This window comes from Lynx rufus, unplaced genomic scaffold, assembly GCF_022079265.1.
Source record: "Lynx rufus isolate CCGP_SWC_20201006 ecotype Redwood Valley unplaced genomic scaffold, mLynRuf1.p SCAF_21, whole genome shotgun sequence".
NCBI lineage: Eukaryota > Metazoa > Chordata > Mammalia > Carnivora > Felidae > Lynx > Lynx rufus.
In genome coordinates this window covers 24741225-24761385 of record NW_025814836.1, presented here as the reverse complement: position 1 = coordinate 24761385, position 20161 = coordinate 24741225, and the positions used below count along the sequence as shown (strand labels likewise).

At 45.4% G+C, this 20161-nt stretch overlaps 2 protein-coding genes across 2 annotated transcripts in view; both read left to right on the top strand.

The window, feature by feature from the left end:
• Positions 1-277: 277 nt before the first annotated feature.
• LOC124517277 (glycylpeptide N-tetradecanoyltransferase 2-like) lies at positions 278-7610 on the top strand. Its single transcript, XM_047086616.1, has 3 exons — positions 278-522; positions 566-1269; positions 7282-7610. Exons 1-3 carry the CDS (start codon positions 278-280, stop codon positions 7608-7610), a joined length of 1278 nt encoding a protein of 425 aa, XP_046942572.1.
• BTBD1 (BTB domain containing 1) overlaps positions 7561-20161 on the top strand; it is a 41827-nt gene continuing 29226 nt past the window's right edge. Inside the window, exons 1-2 of the mRNA XM_047086846.1 lie at positions 7561-8041; positions 18965-19121. Coding sequence (XP_046942802.1) covers positions 7635-8041; positions 18965-19121 — 564 coding nt within the window. The 5' untranslated portion in view covers positions 7561-7634. The remainder of the gene's footprint in view (positions 8042-18964; positions 19122-20161) is intronic.

Here is a 20161-nt window from a genome sequence, read left to right as displayed (position 1 = left end):
CTTTTTCCTAACTGTGTTACAGTTTGGATGCCTACTGACTTGTGTCCTAGTTGTCCTAATCATCTACTCTGCTCCGTCTAATTTGCTATTAAACACAAATTATTTAGGTATTCATTTGTCATAGCATTTTTCCAGATCGAGAGCCTCCATTTGACCCCTTTTCATGGATTCTAATTCTCTGGTGAAATTCTCCATCTTTCTTTTATTTTCTTCATCATATGAATCATAGATATTTTAAAGTCCTTGTCTGGGCCGCCTCCCAGCCCGCGCCGCCGCGATGGCGGAGGACAGCGAGTCTGCGGCCAGCCAGCAGAGCCTGGAGCTGGACGACCAGGACACGTGCGGGATAGACGGGGACAATGAGGAGGAGACGGAGCACGCCAAAGGAAGTCCCGGAGCAGACTTGGGTGCCAAAAAGAAAAAGAAGAAGCAGAAGCGAAAAAAGGAGAAACCAAATTCCGGAGGCACCAAGTCAGACTCGGCATCTGATTCCCAGGAGATTAAAATCCAGCAGCCTTCAAAACACAACACCATCTGGCAGCAGATTTCAGCGGGAGCAGCCACGGAATCCCACCATTCCAATGCAGAAGTTGCAGGATATCCAGAGAGCAATGGAGCTGTTGTCCGCATGCCAGGGCCCCGCCAGGAACATTGATGAGGCTGCCAAACACAGATACCAGTTTTGGGACACCCAGCCGGTACCCAAATTAAATGAAGTGATAACCTCGCACGGTGCCATCGAAGCGGATAAGGACAACGTGCGTCGGGAGCCGTATTCCCTGCCGCAGGGTTTCATGTGGGACACTTTAGATCTGGGTAATGCCGACGTGCTCAAGGAGTTGTACACGCTGTTAAATGAGAATTACGTGGAAGACGAGGAGAGCATGTTCCGGTTCGACTACTCGCCCGAGTTCCTGCTCTGGGCTCTGCGTCCCCCAGGCTGGCTCCTTCAGTGGCACTGTGGGGTCAGAGTGTCTTCGAACAAAAAGCTAGTGGGGTTCATCAGTGCCATCCCGGCAAACATTCGGATTTATGACAGTGTGAAGAAGATGGTAGAAATCAACTTTCTTTGTGTTCATAAGAAATTGAGATCAAAGCGGGTAGCCCCGGTGTTAATTCGAGAAATAACCAGAAGAGTAAACCTGGAAGGTATTTTTCAGGCCGTTTATACCGCTGGAGTGGTTCTTCCCAAGCCAGTGGCCACATGCAGATACTGGCATCGATCGCTAAACCCCAGAAAATTGGTAGAATTACTGGGACCTTATGAAGATAAAAAGCTTCTGCACAGCCAAGGAAACAACCAACAAAACTAAAAGGCAACCAACGGAATGGGAAAAGATATTTGCAAATGACATATCGGACAAAGGGCTAGTATCTAAAATCTATAAAGAGCTCACCAAACTCCACACCCGAAAAACAAATAACCCAGTGAAGAAATGGGCAGAAAACATGAATAGACACTTCTCTAAAGAAGACATCCAGATGGCCAACAGGCACATGAAAAGATGTTCCGCGTCGCTCCTTATCAGGGAAATACAAATCAAAACCACACTCAGGTATCACCTCACGCCAGTCAGAGTGGCCAAAATGAACAAATCAGGAGACTATAGATGCTGGAGAGGATGTGGAGAAACGGGAACCCTCTTGCACTGTTGGTGGGAATGCAAACAGGTGCAGCCGCTCTGGAAAGCAGTGTGGAGGTTCCTCAGAAAATTAAAAATAGACCTACCCTATGACCCAGCAATAGCACTGCTAGGAATTTACCCAAGGGATACAGGAGTACTGATGCATAGGGGCACTTGTACCCCAATGTTCATAGCAGCACTGTCAACAATAGCCAAATTATGGAAAGAGCCTAAATGTCCATCAACTGATGAATGGATAAAGAAATTGTGGTTTATATACACAATGGAATACTACGTGGCAATGAGAAAAAATGAAATATGGCCTTTTGTAGCAACGTGGATGGAACTGGAGAGTGTGATGCTAAGTGAAATAAGCCATACAGAGAAAGACAGATACCATATGGTTTCACTCTTATGTGGATCCTGAGAAACTTAACAGGAACCCATGGGGGAGGGGAAGGAAAAAAAAAAAAAGAGGTTAGAGTGGGAGAGAGCCAAAGCATAAGAGACTGTTAAAAACTGAGAACAAACTGGGGCGCCTGGGTGGCGCAGTCGGTTAAGCGTCCGACTTCAGCCAGGTCACGATCTCGCGGTCCGTGAGTTCGAGCCCCGCGTCGGGCTCTGGGCTGATGGCTCAGAGCCTGGAGCCTGTTTCCCATTCTGTGTCTCCCTCTCTCTCTGGCCCTCCCGCGTTCATGCTCTGTCTCTCTCTCTGTCCCAAAAATAAATAAACGTTGAAAAAAAAAAAAAAAAAAAAAAAAAAAAACTGAGAACAAACTGAGGGTTGATGGGGGGTGGGAGGGAGGGGCGGGTGGGTGATGGGTATTGAGGAGGGCACCTTTTGGGATGAGCACTGGGTGTTGTATGGAAACCAATTTGTCAATAAACTTCATATATAAAAAGAAAAAAAAATAAAATAAACATTCATGTGTTAAAGTCCTTGTCTGATAAATCCAGTAACAGAACCATCCATAGATCTGTTCTGTTGTCTATTCTCTGTCCTTCTTGGTCTCTCTCTCCTTTTTAGCATGCCTCATGATTTTAAGTTTTCCTGACAACATTGTAGAAGAAACAAATGTTGAGTCTCTGGATGGTATATCTTGATTAATATGATTTAGTCTCCTTGTGGTGGCTTATATAGAGCACCTTAAATCTCTCAAAGATTGGTTTTAGCCAATTAATTTTTCTCTTACTACTGGTTTGTAACCCTTACTTCTAGGGCACATCCCTTTGGGATCTGAACCAAAAGTCCCTCGTGTTTACTGTACGAGGGCTCCTCCACCTTGGTGGGCGTGAACTACAAGCTTGGTCTCCCCGGCATTGTGCAGCTGGGGTAACGTCTCTAGTTAGCTCTTAGCCTCCCACTGCTATTGTTTCTCTTTGTACATGTGCCACTTAGAAGCTATTCAAGGTGGGACACCTCGGCGGCTCAGTCGGTTAAGCATCTGACTTGGGCTCAGATCATGATCTCATGGTTTGTGAGTCCCAGCCCCGCATCAGGCTCTCTGCTGTCAGTGCAGAGCCCTGCTTCAGACCCTCTATCCATTTCTCTTTCCTTCTCTCACAAAAATAAATAAACATTAAAAAAAAAAAAAGGAAGAAGCTATCCAAGAGCATGAAGTGAACTTGTAGGAAGATTTGGGGGTTTCACTTCTCGGTAGTTCCCTTCTTTCCAGGACTTTGCCCCAACTGCTTCGGCAGTTTCAAACTCTGTCAACTGAGTTGTTACTGATTGAGAAACAAGCGAGGGATCAGAAAATGTCCTCAGGGAAAAAGCAGAAGTAAAGGTCAGTTCTTCCCTTAAGGACCCCAGTCCCTCACGTCTTGTCTGTATTATTTATTCTTTGCCACTGACAGAGACTGCATCTGACCAAACTTTAGCCAGAGCTTTCTTCTGGGTCTTTTTTCTCAAGTGGACCTCAACCTTGGCCCCAGGCCTATCTTTGGTCTGCCTAACTCAGTCTTAGCAAGAATCCCACTAAGTTAGTTTAGTGAGAATACCCTCACCCTTTATCTGGTTATTCTCTGTATCCGATCAGGTTCCTTATTCCCCACCCTTGATATCTGATCATCTTGACTTGCCTTCAGCAAGAATTCTGAATTCGTTTAGCAAGAATGCCCCTACCCTTGATGCCTCCTCTTGGTAATTTTCCATCCACTGAAACCCACACCCCCGTCCCCAACTTTGCTGGTTGGCTGCAAATCCCCAGATATTATTGCCACCCTCAGAGTGGAGCCTGATTATTCTCCCCTACTGCAACAGTCTTGAATAAAGTCTTCCTGACCACTTTAGCAAGTACTGAAAAAAGGTTTTTGTTCTCTATTTCTAGGAACATTTCCTCTAGGTAATCCAATTTCAGGGGCACACAATTGCTCATAGTTCTCTCTTATAACCCTTTTTTTATTTCTGTAACATATGTAGTAACATTCTTTCCTTTCTGATTTTAGTAATTTGAGTCTTCTCTCTCTCTCTCTCTCTCTCTCTCTCTCTCTGTCTGTCTCCAGTCCATCTAGCTAAAGGTTTATCAATTTTGTTGATCTTTCAAAGAGGCAACCTTTGGTTTTACTGGTTTTCTGTACTGTTTTCTTGTTCTCTATTTCATTTATCAGTGCTCTAACATTTAGTACTTCCTTCCTTCTGCTAGCTTTAGGGTTTGTTCTTCCTCTTCTAGTTCCTTAAGTTGTAAAGTTAGGTTGTTGATTTGGGATGTGTCATGTTTTTTTAATGTAAACATTTAAATTTTCCCCTTAGCACTGTTTTTACTGGGTCCCATAAGTTTTGGTGTTGTGTTTCCATTTTCATTTGTCTGTGAGTATTTTCTAATTTCCCTGGTGATTTCTTCTTTGACCCATTGGTTGTTTAAAAGGGTGTTGTTTAATTTCCACAGTTTTGTGAATTTTCCAGTTTTCCTTTTTTTTTTTAATGTTTATTTCTGAGACAGAGAGAGACAGAACATGAGTGGGGGAGGGTCAGAGAGCGAGGGAGACACAGAATCAGAACCAGGCTCCAGGCTCTGAGCTGTCAGCACAGAGCCCGACGCGGGGCTCGAACTCACAAACCACGAGATCATGACCTGAGCCGAAGTCGGTCACTCAACTGACTGAGCCACCCAGGCGCCCCTCCTTTTTTTTTTTTTTTTTTTGTAGGCTCCGTACCCAGCGTGAAGCCCAATGTGGGCCTTGAACTCATGACCCTGAGATGGAGACCTGAGCTGAGATCAAGAGTCAGATGCTTAACCAACTGAGCCACCCAGGCACCCCTTCAGTTCTCCTTTTGTTAATGATTCCTAATTTCATCCCTTTGTGGCCCATGAAGATCTTTTGTATGCCATCTATTTAAATCTACTGGCACTTAATCTGTGTTCTAACATATGGTCTATCCTGGAAAATGTCCCATGTGCCCTTGGCAAGAATGTGTGCCAAGAATGTGACGGTTTGTTGTATGAAGCCTTCTAGTTCCTTATTTATCTTCTGTCTGGTTGTTCTATCCATTATTGTGAGTGGGATCTTCAATAAATCTTCACCTGTTATTTGTAGATCTATTTCTCCCTTCAATCCCATCAGTTTTTGCTTTGTTAAGTTTTCAACTATTATTTCTTCAAATATTCTCTCTGCCCCTTTCTCTCTCTCCCCAGCCTCTTGTCTTCCAGGCCCCCCATGATGTGTAGGTTGATCTATTTTATGATGTCCAGTAGCTCCCTTAGGCTCTGTTTGTTTTTCCTCTAAGTTTCTTCTTTCTGTTCTCTGCCTCAATAATTTCTATGGTCTGATCTTCAAGTTTGCAGACTCTTTCTTCTGTCTGCTCAATTCTGCCTTTGAATCCCTCTAGTGCATGTTTCACTTTGATTGTTATACTTTTTTCACCTCCAGAATTTTGTTTGTTTCTTTCTTTCTTTTTAGGTTTTCTATCTCTTTATTTACATGTCCATTGTGTTTCTATTTACATGTCCAACTATGTTCACACATAGTTTTCTTGGTCTCTTCCACATCTTCCTTAAGTTCCCTGAACAACGTTAAGGCAGTTGTTTTAAAGTTCATCTAGTATATCTGCCATTAGGTCTTTTTCAAGGACTGTTTCTGTTTATTTTTTCCCTTTGAATGGACCATACTTTCCTATTTCTTTGTATGCCTTGTGACTTTTTGTTGAACACTTGGATATTTGAATCTAGTAATGTGATAACTCTGGAAATCAGATTCTCCCGCTTCCCCAGCGTTTGCTGTTTTTTGTTGTTTTGTTTTTTGGTTGCTGTAGGATTATTGTCTCTGTGCCAGGATCAGCCTGGGGTGTAAACTTAATGTCTTCCCAGGTCATCTCTCAGCCTTTCCTTGGGTATGGATGGTCATTTTCTAATTTGCCCCATTACACACTTTTGTTTGTTTGTTTTTGTTTCAATTGTACTAGTCTCTAATGTCTGGCTGCCAAAAGGGAAAAGGTAAAAAAAAAAAAAAAAAAATGGAGGGTGAATTGGGTGCTGGCCCTTTAAATACCTGGGAAGTCATTTCAGCTGGAGGGTGGAGATGCTTGCAGCAAAGGGGTAAGTGCAACAACAATGCCACCTGCCTCTTTGGACACTGGTTACTAGCAGGAATCAGCGCCTAGGGCCCAGATAGTTGGAGGACAGTTTCCTTTTGCCCACCGTGGTGCCCACATGCTCCATGAACATGTGTACATCTGCCTTCCATGTGGCTGAGGATGAGGGATGGTAGCTCCTTCTGTGCAAAGAGCTGACATTGGTGGAGATTAACAGCAAGTTTTCTCGTCCAAGTCTTCCCCTAGGCGTTACAGGCCTTCAGCAGGCTCCAGAGCTCCAAAATAGCCACACCAGACAGATCCTGCCAGCTGCTGCTGTCTAGGAGGGGAGACAGATTCCTGCTTCCTTCTCTGCCACCTTCCCAGAGCCCCCTGCTTCACTTAATTTTATCATTTCCAGTTTGGCAAAGGGAGTGTTTTTGGCTCTACTATAGCCTTGAACTCAGGTTTGATTGCGTTCCATAAGTCTTGATATGCAGCGTCCTCATATTTTCTATTAAATTATGATCATTGCTCGGTACCAGATAATGTTTCTATTAGTTTTGCTCTGATACATTTGAGAGGTTTTTTTTGAGATCTATTTTTTTGTTTAGGTTTATTTCTTTATTTTGGAGGGAAGGGGCAGAGAGAGAGACAGACGGAGGGAGAGAGAATCCCAAGCAGGCCCCCCCCCCTGACGTGAAGTCCTACTTAGGGCTTGATCCTATGAATAGTGAGATTATTACCTGACCCCCAACCAAGAGTCAGAGGCTTAACCAACTGAGCCACCCAGGCACCCCTGGAGATTTAAAATATTGTTAATTTTTAGCAACGGATTGTAACATATTCAAAAAGAATTCCATGAGTCCACAGTGATACTGGAAAAAAACAGAGACAGAAGACAGGACGCATGTGGGCTGCTGGACACAGAAGGGGTCGAAAGCTCCGCTCCCCTCCGGAGTGGTGACTAGGACACTGATGGGGAAAAGGGAGCCCAGGGGAATCCTGTCGTCCCCTCCAACGTGCTCCCTGGGCCTTGTCCCGGGCCTTGCCCCCGTCCCCCACCACGCAGGCAGGAAACTCCAGGAGGGACAGCCTAGGGACCTGCCCCTAGTACACGTGGGAAGCGCCGCGGCTGGTGAGGAGGGGTCCGAGAGAAGGACGGGCCGCGGGCCGGAGGAGGCGCGGGACTTGCAAGCGCGGGGCTCGCACAAGTTGAGCAGGGTGACCCTCCAGCTGCGCGGTACGCGGATCCGCGCGGCCCCGCTCGGGCGGCCGTGCGCGCCCCCGCATCCCCGCGTGGCGGGCACGCGCTCCGGGCCGCTGCGGGCGGGGCGGAGCGGGGCGAGGGCGGGGGCGGGGCCGGGGAGGCGCCCGGACGCCGGAAGCGCCTTTCCCGGAAGGCACCGAGGCGGCGCCGGCCTCCGGGGGCGGCCTCGGCGATGGCGGCTGGGCGGCGGGAGCTCTCTGCCTAGCCCGAGGAGCCGCGCCGCTGGAGGATGGCCTCTCTCGGGCCGGCCGCTGCGGGCGAGCAGGTCTCTGGAGCCGAGGCGGAGCCGGGCGCCGCGGGGCCTCCGCCTCCTCCGCCGCCGCCGCCGTCCTCTCTGGGGCCCCTGCTCCCCCTGCAGCGGGAGCCACTGTACAACTGGCAGGCGACTAAGGCGTCGCTGAAGGAGCGCTTCGCCTTCCTCTTCAACTCGGAGCTGCTGAGCGATGTGCGCTTCGTGCTGGGCAAGGGCCGCGGCGGCGCGGCCGCCGGGGGCCCGCAGCGCATCCCCGCGCACCGCTTCGTGCTGGCGGCCGGCAGCGCCGTCTTCGACGCCATGTTCAACGGCGGCATGGCCACCACGTCGGCCGAGATCGAGCTGCCCGACGTGGAGCCCGCCGCCTTCCTGGCGCTGCTGAGGTGAGCGGCGGGCGCCCGGCCTGCCCCTGCGCGCGAGCCTCCCCCGCGGCCTCAGTTTCCTCCCCGGTCAGGGACGCGCGGCGGGTCCCCGTCCCCCTCTGCCGGCCGCACGGCCGACCGCCGGTCGTCGGGGTCACGGTCTCAGTCTGCGTCCGCTCAGCGAGCGCTTTTCCTTTCCAGTCCGGCATTGTCACCCGACCTTCGGGACTAGAGAACGGGCGTGGAACGGGTGTGGACCAGGTTGTCTTGATGGCCCGTTTGCAAAGTTTTAGGGGTTTTTTTTGTTGTTGGGGGAGAGGGGAAGAGGTGAGAAGACTTGGCGGACCGACGGCTTTTTTTTTTTTTCCCCCTGTTGGTTGGTTTGTTTTAAATTCTGACTCCTTTTTCGTTTGCGTGTTTATTAGTTGTCGGGACCCAGGAAAGGGAATGCCAAAAACAAGTACCTGGCTTTACCTGGCTCGGCGTTTCTGCAGACAACGTCACATTTGCTTAAAAACCAAATCCAGCCGCGGGTGTTAGAGTTTCCTTTTTTGCCTGTTTCAGTCGATAATACATCGACTTCTGGTTAATTTTGGATGTTAATATTGGATAACGTTAATATTGGATAACGTTATCGTTTGACGTTAATAGCCTTTATTCGCAGAAGTCCAGTTAAGGAGGTGTTGTTTTCCACACTTTTACAAATGGGACCGGGGCCCAGAAAAGTCCAGTGACTGGCGGAGGTAACAGCAAACTCCTAGGGAAGACCATGTGTATTTTATTATATGGAGATGGTTTTAGCTGCCTGACCACAGTGGGTTCTTCGGAAAGGAGCAGAGTCTTGAGTGGTACTGAGGCAAAAAAAAAAAAAAAAGAGGTCAGTGAACGGATAAATAGCCCACAAAAGGCTCACAGCTCAACCGGGAAGATCAGTAGGAAACTGAGTACAAAGTTGAAACGAGTAGAAAAGAAATAGCAAGATCCCATAAACAAATGGTAAAGGGCAGGATAGATAACTTAGGTAAAGAAAAGATAACAACTAATTGACAAAGAATGTTTAACCTCAGTAATTAAAGAAGTGAAAATTAAACGCGGAGCGAATACTAAATTCCTAGTATTTTAAAGATAATATTAGGGGCGCCTGGGTGGCCCAATCTGTTAAGCGTCTGACTTCAGCTCAGGTCATGTTCTCACATTTGTGAGTTCGAGCCCCGCGTAGGGCTCCATGCTGGGAGCTCAGAGGCTGGAACCTGCTTCGGATTCTGAGTCTCCCCCTCTCTCAAAAATAAATTAAAAATATATACATATTGGAGAAGCCCTCTGTGACGAAGATGGTAAAACAGTTTGGCGCTACAGATTCCCTCCCCCCCTCTGAAGTATTGAAGTACTGAAAAATGTGTACAAAAATATTTACAGCTGGATTATTTATAGTAGTATGGAAGTAGTCAGCTGGAGGAAATGGTTAGATAAACAACGTTGGGTGCATTAGATGGAATTAATGCCACTGAGCATGGTACTGATGAAGACTAGGTTATATGAACACGAGAAACGTGTGTAATAAATAGCCCTGAAAACTGCGCACGGTGAATAAAACTGAAAAGTGATAGAACAAACATATACCTAGTGACATGGATGGAAGGAAGCATAACAAAATGCTAACCAAAGTTGTATTGGACCGGTAAAATGATAATGCTTTTTTTTCTTCTTTTTTCCTTTGTTTCTCATGTTTTCTGCAATTTAGTTAAATTACAGTTATGAAGAGAGAGAGAAAAATTAGCTAAAAACCTAGGATCTGGGTCATTTTGGATTTTGGTTTGAACTGATGAGAGGATTGTTGTAGCCCGTTTATAAGTATCTTAGAGTGATTTGTTGGTCTACCTCATTATAATCTCTTTGAGTACTTGTGAAATTCGGGATCCCTTCCTTCCTCTCTAAAATATTGTAATGTTTGGAGGTGGGACCTTGAGAGCCCTTTTAATACTCTCCGACATACTAATACCAGTTAAATCTGAGAGCCCCTGCTCTAAAAATATTGCCGAGGAGTTTTTTCCTTTAAAAAAATAGAGATCGGTAAATAAGAATGTAGAGGGAAAAATGCTTAGCTCGTATTTTTACTGAAGCCGTTAGTCAGTCCTTTCCTATCAACAGAAAATAAGTGAATTAACTGTAAAGTCTTTGAAATTTTCCTCTTTTCAGTGTGGTTATGGTATTTGTCCTTCAGATTCCAGTCTTGTTCTTTTTTTTTTTTTTTTCAATGTTTATTCATTTTTGAGAGAGAGAGAGACAGAGCATGAGCTGGGGAGGGTCAGAGAGAGAGGGAGACATAGAATCTGAAGCAGCTTCCAGGCTCCGAGCTGTCAGCACGGGAGCCCGACATGGGGCTGGAACCCGCGAACCATGAGATCATGACTTGAGCTGAAGTCAGACGCTTAGCCGACTGAGCCACCCAGGTGCCCCGATTCCAGTCTTGTTCTATTGTGAAATGATATCTGGACTGGAAGGTATTGGCCACCTGTGAAACATAGATGCCGTCCTTGCTTGTTATTGTGTGACAAACAGGTGTCCCATAGTACTTGCTGAGTGGGGACAACAGGTTAGCTTGGCCTATTTTTATTATGTTTACAAATTGACTCAGTTAACATTATAAGAAACTACTTGTTTTGATCTGCCTGACCTTTAAGTGATGTTCTTCAGTTGTTCATTTGAGAAATGCTGTGTGCCTCCCTGCACCAGTTGGTGTTTTAGATGTTGGGTGCAGCAGTGAAGAAGAAAAAGCCGCTGCCCTCAAGTACTTCATAATCTAGTAAGGAGAAACAAAGATGTAATGTCAAGTACTGATAAGTGTGCTGAGGAAAAATGATCAAGCCGTGAGGGAAGGAGCATTCTAAGCAAGGCAGAGCGTGTTCAAGGCCCTAGATTTTTCCTGTTGCGGGAACTGCAAAGGTCAACCGGTGCTGTTTGAACGGAGTGAATAAGGGGGAAAGTGGTGGAAGATGAGATCAGGAGGATAGGCTGGGCAAGGTCGTGCAGGGCTGTATAGCCAGGGAAGGACGTGGGTATGTGCTAGGAGGGAAGCCTTTGGAGAGTTTTCAGTAGGAAGTGATGTGATCTGATTTACGTCTTTAAAAACTCATTCTGGCAGTTGTTCGGGGATTAGACTGCAGAGGGAGTAAAATGGGCAGCAGAGAGTTAAACTAAGAGGCTTTTGCAGTAGTCCAGGCAAGACATATGGTGGAGGGTTATACCAGGGTGGTGGGGATAGGTGGGAGAAGTGGTCAGGCTGCAGATACATGATTGACTTTTGAACAATATGAATTTAAACTACGTGGGCCCACTTGTACACAGATTTTTTTTTTTTTTTACGTTTATTTATTTTTGAGAGAGTGAAACAGAGCACAAGTGGAGGAGGGGCAGAGAGAGAAGGAGACACAGAATCCAAAGCAGGCTTCAGGCTCTGAGTAAGCGTTCAGCACAGAGCCCTATGCGGGGCTTGAACCCACCAACCGTGAGATCATGACCTGAGCCAAAGTCAGACACTTAACAGACTGAGCCACCCAGGTGCCCCAGATTTTTTTTTTTTTTAAACAAGTAAAGTACAGTACTGTAAATGTATTTTCTCTTCTCTTACGGTTTCCTTGATAATATTTTCTTTTCTCTAGCTTCCTCAATTGTAAGAATATAGTATATAATGCATATACTAAGTATGTGTTAATTGTTTATATGTTATCAGTAAGTTTTCAGGTCAACAGGCTATTAGTAAAGTTTTGAGGGTAGTCAAAAGTTATATGGAGGTTTTTGACTACAGGGAGGGAGGGGAATGGGGAGTGGAGGCCACGCCCCTGATTCCTGTGTTGCTCAAGGGTCAACTGTATTTTGAAGGTAGAACCAGGAAGATTTCTAAGACATCCAAGGAGGGCAAGAGTATAGCCAGAAATACGAACCCGGAGTTTGGGGAAGAGCTTCTTGGTGAACATAAATCTGAAAGCTAAGAGTGAATGACTGGTCTTTAAACCATGAAACCAAATGAGGTTACGTAGGGAGGGAATGCGGGTTGTGAAGACAGGTATGAAGATGAGCCCGGGGAGCCTCCAACCTAGAGATACGTAGCAGGGGGGAGAGTAAAATGAGGCCAAGGGACCGCTGCCAGTGGAGTTAGACTGGAAGGCAAGGAGCGGGATATCTTGAAACTCAAGTTGCAGAAAGCCTTTCGATAAAGAGAGAGTGGTCAGCCATGTTAAATGCTGCTGAGATGTGGGTGAAATGAGGATATTGAATCGATTATTGGTTTTGACAAAATGGAGGCCGTTGATAACCCTGGCAAGAGTGGTTTTAGCAGCTGGATCAGAATAGGTTGGGGAGAAAATAGAAGGTGAGGAACTGGAGATGGCTGCTCTCAACAGCTCTCTCAAGGAGTTGTGTGGCAGAAAGGAACAGAAACGGAGTGGTGACCGGATTCTGTCTTCAGCTGCCCTCGTCCTTTCTGTTAACTCCTGGCGTTAATATACTCCCCCAGCTATGTGGCCAGACTTCCACTTGGTTTTAGAATCCCACTTCCAGCCGCACATTCACAAATGAATGTCTAGTACCCATGCAGGTGAACATGGAAATGATAAGAATAGTGTGACATTTAGTGAGTGTTTACCGTGCCACTTACTGTTGCTGAGTACCTTATGTGCACTTAAATTCCCACAGTCTTTGAGCGGGTACTCTTTATTTTTTTTAGATTTTATTTTTAAGTAATCTCTGCACCCAAAGTGGGTCTTGAACTGACAGCCCCGAGATCGAGAGTCATGTGCTCTGCCGACAGAGCCAGCCAGGCTCCCAGAGCAGACACTCCTATTATTACACTCTTTTATCAGTCAGCTTTTGCCACAGTAATGCTATAACGCACCCTAGGGTGTTGGGGGACTTGAAAAACATTCCTGCCCATGAATATTCTCACTCTGTGGGTCAGTTGGGAAGTGACTTCAGTGGGCTTGGCTCCAAGCTGTGGTTTGGTTCCAGTCTGCCCCACCTGTTTCTCATCCTTTTTGGACCATTCCTGAGGGTTCCACTTCCTCCTCCTAATTTTTTTTTCCTGCATTGCTTCAACCAGACCATGCTTTTAGTCTAAGCTGTCTTCACTTTCTACATTGTTAACAGGGTTATCTCTGTAATGTCCATATAGTCTCATGTAATTCCCCTGAGTCTTTGACTTTTTGCCTGCAGGATGAAGTGTCAGCACCTTAGGGGACACACAAGACCTTTGTGACTTGGTCTCTGTATCTTCCCTTTCCTCTTTCCACTACTCAGTGCCCCGACTCTAATTGCCTCTCATTTCTTATTTTAATGCCTGCCTTCTTTTTTTTTTTTTTTTTATGTTTATTTTTGACACAGAGAGAGAGAGTGAGTGGGGGAAGGGAAGAGAGAGAGAGAGAGACACAGAATCTGAAGCAGGCTCCAGGCTCCGAGCCGTCAGCACAGAGCCCGATGCGGGGCTCAAACCCACAAGCAGTGAGATCATGACCTAGGCCGAAGTTGGACGCCCAACCAACTCAGCCACCCAGGCGCCCCTCTTTTTTTTCTTTTTTTAATGTTTATTCATTTATTTTGGGGTGGGAGGGGGAAGTACAAGGGGGAGAGAGAGAGAGAGAGAGGGAGGGAGGGAGGGAAGGAGAGAGAGACAGAGAGAGGGAGAGAAAGAGAGAAAGAGAATCCCAAGCAGGCTCCACACTATCATCTCGGAGTTCAGCGCAGGGCTCGATCTCATGAACCGTGAGAGCATGACGGAGCCGAGATCGAGAGTCGGACACTCAGCCGACTGAGCCTCCCAGGCGCCCCTTTAATACCTACCTTCTGAGGCCTTTGTACTTCTCAGTCTGTCTGCTAGAAGGTCTTCAGAATCACTGCACTTTAAATGGACTTCACATAGGCTTTACCTCTTCTGTAAAACATAATCCCACCCGAAGGCAGAATTGAGCACTGCCTCATCTGATGTCTCTCATAGCAAGTTTAGTATCTATTGCTCTAGAGCAAAACACTCCAGCATTTAGCGGCTTAAGTCTAGTTTCATTATCTTTCACAGTTGTGCAGGTTGACTGAGGTCAGCTGTGTGGTTCTGTGACGTCTCCTTTGGGTCCCCCTGCAGTCATAGTCCTATGGCAGTGGAGCTGGAGTCCCCTGGAGGTGTGAGGCAGAGTCTGGGGTGACTGAGCCTTTCTCCTCCCTGCGTGGCTTCTCCAGCTGATCTTTCCAGCCGGGGATCTTGGATAGCAGCTCCAGTCTTCTGAGAATACAGAAGCAGAAGCCGCCAGACATCCTCCGAGGGGAGGCCGCGGACGGGGACGGTGTCCCTTCTGCCACATTCTGTTGGTTAAAGGGAATCACACAGGGCCAGCCCAGGTTTATTATGGGACAGATCTATAGAAGGCCATGGATAATAGAAGGCATGATTGATTCGGGCTATCTTTAGAGATTAGTTATCACACTGTGCCTGATAAATAATTCTGTTGTAATTGTGACGCTACTCTTTAATCATTTCATTACCAAACCGTAAGCTTTCTGCGGGCAGGGCTGTCTTATCCAGGTTTGTATTTCTCAGACCTATCCCAGTGCTTGGTATTATAGTCCCTCAGTAAATGTTTTTGAGTAAAATGAATGAGTCAGTGGTGATACAAAGTTTCGTATACGCGATCTTATAATTTTTCTTATTTATAATCAAATAATAAAAATCTTACAATTTTTCTAATTTAAAATCATATTTTCCCCATTGCTTTAAAAAATTTTTGCTTAAATACTGAAGTTTTCTCTTTTGGGAAAACCTTTAGTCTTTGGGAGGGCTTTGTCCTTAAAGGTAGTAAATGAGGGCTGAAATGTTCATTTTAAAATAAAAAGAATTGTGGTAATATCATTAATTTGTAATTATATTTTGTAAGGCTTGGCTTGTTTTCATATTCTAGCAATTTTAATAATTAAATAGAATGTAAGAAAACATGTAAGTAAAATATGAACCAAGATAGTTCCTGGATTTTTAAATAGCCTATTTTCTCATTAGAAATGAAAATGATTCCTTTGTTGTGTTACATAGAAGCTTGTATGGAATTGTCTAGTCAGGTAATAGGTAACTATTAAGGGTTAGCCGTGTGCCTACACTGTGCCTGGTATTGTAGGAAAGATGTTGGGGGAAAATACAAGAAGCATAGAGTTCCTTTTCTTGTTGTTTACATACCACAGAAAGAATTTAGAACGTCTTACCAAAAAACACAAAGATAAATAAAGCCAAGATGAAGCTAACACAGAAATGCATACTATTGGGAAACTACAGATTTCACCTTAATTGTTTTAGCAGCTAATGCAAAACAAGAAACCTAGCTGGTCAGTTATAATTCATACATAGTATTTGTCAGGTTGAAAACAAACCACCTGCTTAGGGATGCACAGCTCTGTCTGATAATCAGACGAGTGAAAAAATTCCTGGCGAGGTTTCCTCATAAAGAAGGCTTTACTGAAATGAACAGTGTCCTTAATCCGCGTTTTTGGATATAGATGTTTCTTTAACATATTCCTTGATGTAAGCCGAAGGTGTAATACCAAATTGTAACTTAATAAAAGCAAATTGAACGGGGCGTGTGTGTGTCTCAAATAGAATAGTCTAAAACCGCAATTCTCTCTCGTTCCTGGCGTGTTCTTCCCGCCCTCTGGTCATCTTTTAGATCGTCCCTCAAGTAGAAATTTCTCTAGGGGGCTTTTGCAGATGTCAAAGCCCCCACTTGTAGATGCTTACAGAGCCATGTACTTGTGTCCTGAAGTTTGAATCTACTCACATACAGAGGCAAATGGTAATAAAGGCCCCACATTTCAGTTCTTTATTTTGTAACTCTAGTAATTTTTGCCTGAAAAAAAAAAAATTAAAGCAGATAGACGTAAAGATTCTTCCTACCTTGCCCTTAAAATTAAAACGTCATAGGTTTCTAATTCAAGAGGGGAACCGAGCTTGCAGTCAGCCTTCTATCTCTCTCCCAGTTCAAGTGACTGTAAGAAAATACAAAAGAGAATAAATCCCTTCATGGAAAGAGAGGAAGGGAAATGGATTGGAAGCCAACAGTGTGGAAAAGGGACAGAGCAGTTGAAAGTGTGCTGGTAATGAAAGCAAGCAGATGACTGGAGCCCAGAGTCCAGAGCCTGGGGGCTGCGGGGGTGGGCGCTGCCTTCCCTGGCTCCGCCCCGCGCAGTTCGAGGCCTCGAGGCCCGGGTGGGTAGTGAGGACGGGGGGGGAAATGAGAAGGTGAGCTATAACATGGGAGTCAAATTTAAAACTGGCTTACAGACTACATCCTTGGCCAGCTCTTTCTTGCGGACTAACTGCCGATGACGACCTCGGGACAGGCTCCTTTTTAAATGAACGGAGCAAGCTGCCTGGGACAGCTCAGGGACCCTAGAATAATGGCGTGAGGCGGCCCCTGCCCCAGCTCCTTTCCCACTCCCATGCAAGGTGCCGGTCGGCAAGCCCCCACGCGCAGAGCTCTCAGCTGGCCCGTTCATTTGGGGGATGGTTTTAGCTGGAAAACAGGCCCATCTACAGACGCAAGAGAAAGCCTGCTACTAGAATTCCAAACTGGAGACAACCACTGGGCATTTGACATGTGAGGAAAATGAGAACATGAACGACAAAGCCCGAAACAGATGATCCTGGAGGAAGTAGATCATTCAGGAAATGGAAAGGAACCTTAAAAACATTGGCTAATAGCATCTTGGAGACTTAACATTTTTGCATCCATAAAACAGACATGATGCTGTGGAGGTGAAAAAGGACAACTAGGAAGCAAGAATTCTTAGAAATGTGAGCATGTGATTGCTGGGAAGAAAAACAGAAGGGCCGGGAGACAACAGCAAGGAGATCTTCTAAAACAGGAAAATAGCGGACATAAAATAATGAAGCAACGTAAAAATAAATAGCTAACGTTTGTCAGGCACTATTTAAAACACTTCACGTATTATAATTTCTGCTAATCCTCATGCACACGTTATGAAGGGGAGACTGTCACTCTCCTCTCTTTTCAGAAGGGAGCACCACTGATGGTAGTTTGTTTAAAGTCACATGGCTGGCAGGTGGTGGCACAGGCCCAGACCCAAGCCATCTCTTCCTGAGGCCACACAGATAAAACGGCGCTCGCCTGGTGGGCATGACAGTCTAGCACTGGAGGCAGACAGTGCAGAAAGGGGGTGTTGATGTTAGACAGCTTTTGTGTTTCCTCGTCTTCTAAATGCAGGTAACAGCACCTGCCTTCCTTGTGGGAGGATTACATGAACTGGCACCTGTCCCATGGCAGGCACTCAACAAATGTTCATTTTCTCTCTTCCTTTTGTTCATTCCTTTCCCCCTGACTGTAAGTGATTGTGCCTTACTTGGTTTTTAATTCCTTGTGCTCTTCACAAAGTGTGGCACGTAACTTTAAGCTAAATAGTATAAGGGTAATACAGAATGTTGACTTGAGTCTCTAAAAGGAGGTTTTTGGAAAAAATATGTATATTTTTTAAGTTTATTTACTTTGGGGTGAGAAAGAGGAGGGGAGGGGCAGGGAGAGAGAGGGAGAAACAGAATCCCAAGCAGGCTCCGTGCTGTCAGTGCGGAGTCCAATGGGGCTCGAACTCGTGGAGCTGTGAGATCACGACCTGAGCCGAAATCAAAGAGTCAGACACTTAACCGACTGAGCCCCCCAGGCGCCCCAGAAAAAAAGAATACGGTATTTTGAAATGGTGTAATCCTGAAACACAGCAGCCTTCACTGTCAAGGTTGAGCTGTGGAGGAGGATGAGCACGAGCAGCCTCCACCTGGGGTAGTTGTAAGCTCGGTGATGCTATGAGGGGAGCGCCGGTGTTTGGTTGTGGCGAGAGGCTGCGGGGAGGTGAGGAGCTAGCGGTTCACCTTGGGTGGTGACTACGGACACGGGAATGAAGGGAGAGGAACTGGAAAGCCGGAGGGTAGGGACATGAAATAGAGCCTCCCTTCTTTGCGGCCTCCCGGGGCATAGAAGGTTCTGAAAGATGTTAATAGGTTTTCCTGTTTTAGGACTTGGGGCCCAGGAATATACGTGTAATAAGCATTGTAACGTCTTTAGTATCTCTCAAATGCAGTTGTTCTTAATGGCATACTTCTCCCCTCGACTTTCCTGCATGTGGTTGGGAACTGGACAATCCGTGCAGGGTCTCTGAGGAGCCACAACAGGGGCCTAGAGTTGATATGTAGAAGCTCCCGGATAGTTCCACAAGAACTGCGCAGGCCTTCACTGAGAATCGTATGCTTTATTCGCAGCTCTATGAAGCTGATCTATCTAGCGATCTGGCAGTTAGCAGCAGCAAACTGGGAGGAGGCAGTATTGGACTGATAGTGTTTTGAGAGAACATTGGACCTAAATACCCAAAAGCACATAACAGGGGTCATTTAAGATATTATTAAATTGTTTATTCCTCCAAAGCCCCAGTGATCGTCTGTGGGCATTTTGCTAATTTGGAAATAATAATAAAAGGTTAAAAGATGCCCAGAATAACAAGACACCATTATCAGCAAATACATGAATGTTTGACCCCTAGAGGTATGAACCTCAGCTATCCGTAGATTTGTTTAAATGAACGTCCTTTGATGACGGAAAGATAAGTGAACGATTCCTGTCCTGAGCTGCTAAAAGACCTCTGAAAATTTGGCTTAAGAGGGAGGAGTCTGTGTTGTGATCTTCACTTCAGTTTTGTCTGTAAAATGGAGACACTGCCTTACTGAGGACTGAGTAAGAATAAAATGAGATGATGTACGTGCAAAGGCCCTGTAGCCCTGCAAAGTTGGGTGTAAATTTCAGGTGGTTTTTCAGTGTGCTCATTATCTTTGAAAATATTCCTCAGAGGTTTCACGCTGGTGGATTGCTTCTCTAAAATACTAATGGCCATCTCTGTAATTTCCCATTTGCTTTCCAGATTTCTGTATTCAGATGAAGTTCAAATTGGCCCAGAGACGGTTATGACCACTCTTTATACTGCTAAGAAATATGCAGTCCCAGCCTTGGAAGCACACTGTGTGGAATTTCTCACCAAACATCTTAGGGCAGATAATGCCTTTATGTTACTTACTCAGGTAAGTAAATGTAGCTAAGGTCCGTATCCTCATAACTACGTGAGTATTAAGTATTTCCTGGAGAATTCTAGATTAACTTAAAGTATATGTAATTATTTTTATGGTACCATTCAGGGAAGTATATCAGATTCATATGATTTTAGAAAAACAAATTAGAGTCAAGACAGTATCATGTAAGAAACTGAGGCTTTATGTAAGCAGGCTACTGTGACTCAAAGTCACACGGATGGTTAGGATTGGAATTGGAATTGGGATCCAGTTTGTTCCTGCTGCGATTGAGCATGTGATAGCATAGGGTTTTCTGGACGTCTTTTGTCTCAATTTTTGTTGGATCTGGAATAAAGATTTTTGTTGGATCTGGACTTTTTAAGTCCAGATAAGTTCCAAGGTTTACTGTCTTTGTACTTAATCTGAAAGCTTGGAGGAATTAGAATTTCAGGTTTATGTGAAATGTTCTTTCTCTGATATTTAAAAGTTTCCACTAAACATAGTATACATGCAGAAAAGTACACATTATCTTAAGCACTCAGTCTGATGAATTTTTACAAACTGAACACATCTGTGGAACTATTAGCCAGTCTATATCATACTATTTAGCATTTGTTAAACGCCTGTAATCTGAGCTTTACTTCAGATGTAAATAAATCACTTGTTTTTCTTTTTAGACCAAGTTATAATACCCTTGTATGAATTGTTTAAAAAGTTCCAAGCCAGCCTATACCATGTGCTAAGGGTTGAATTGTTTCTCCAAAATTTATGTGTTGAAATCCCAGTTCCCAGAACCTCAGAATGTGATCTTATTTGGAGATAGGGTCTTTACAGAGGTAAGCAAGTTAAAATGAGGAGAAAACAATTGTAAGCTGATAATATATAATCCTGTTGACTATTAGTACTGGAACCGGTCACAGATGTCCCCTAGTTCACCTCTTTCATTTTCCAACTGGAAAACTCAAACCTGGGCCAATGGACTACCTGCCCAAAGGCTCCCAGCAGGCTGGCTGGGGCCGGGGCCCACAGCTCGGGTTGCCCGGCTCTGCGTC

Excerpts from the sequence above, each read along its gene's own strand:
- LOC124517277 (XM_047086616.1), top strand. The coding sequence starts at position 278 with ATGGCGGAGGACAGCGAGTCTGCGGCCAGCCAGCAGAGCCTGGAGCTG. Across the intron at positions 523-565 it reads AAAATCCAGCAGCCTTCAAA|GAATCCCACCATTCCAATGC; the intron begins ACACAACACCAT and ends GGAGCAGCCACG. Across the intron at positions 1,270-7,281 it reads ATTACTGGGACCTTATGAAG|GGGTCCGAGAGAAGGACGGG; the intron begins ATAAAAAGCTTC and ends GCTGGTGAGGAG.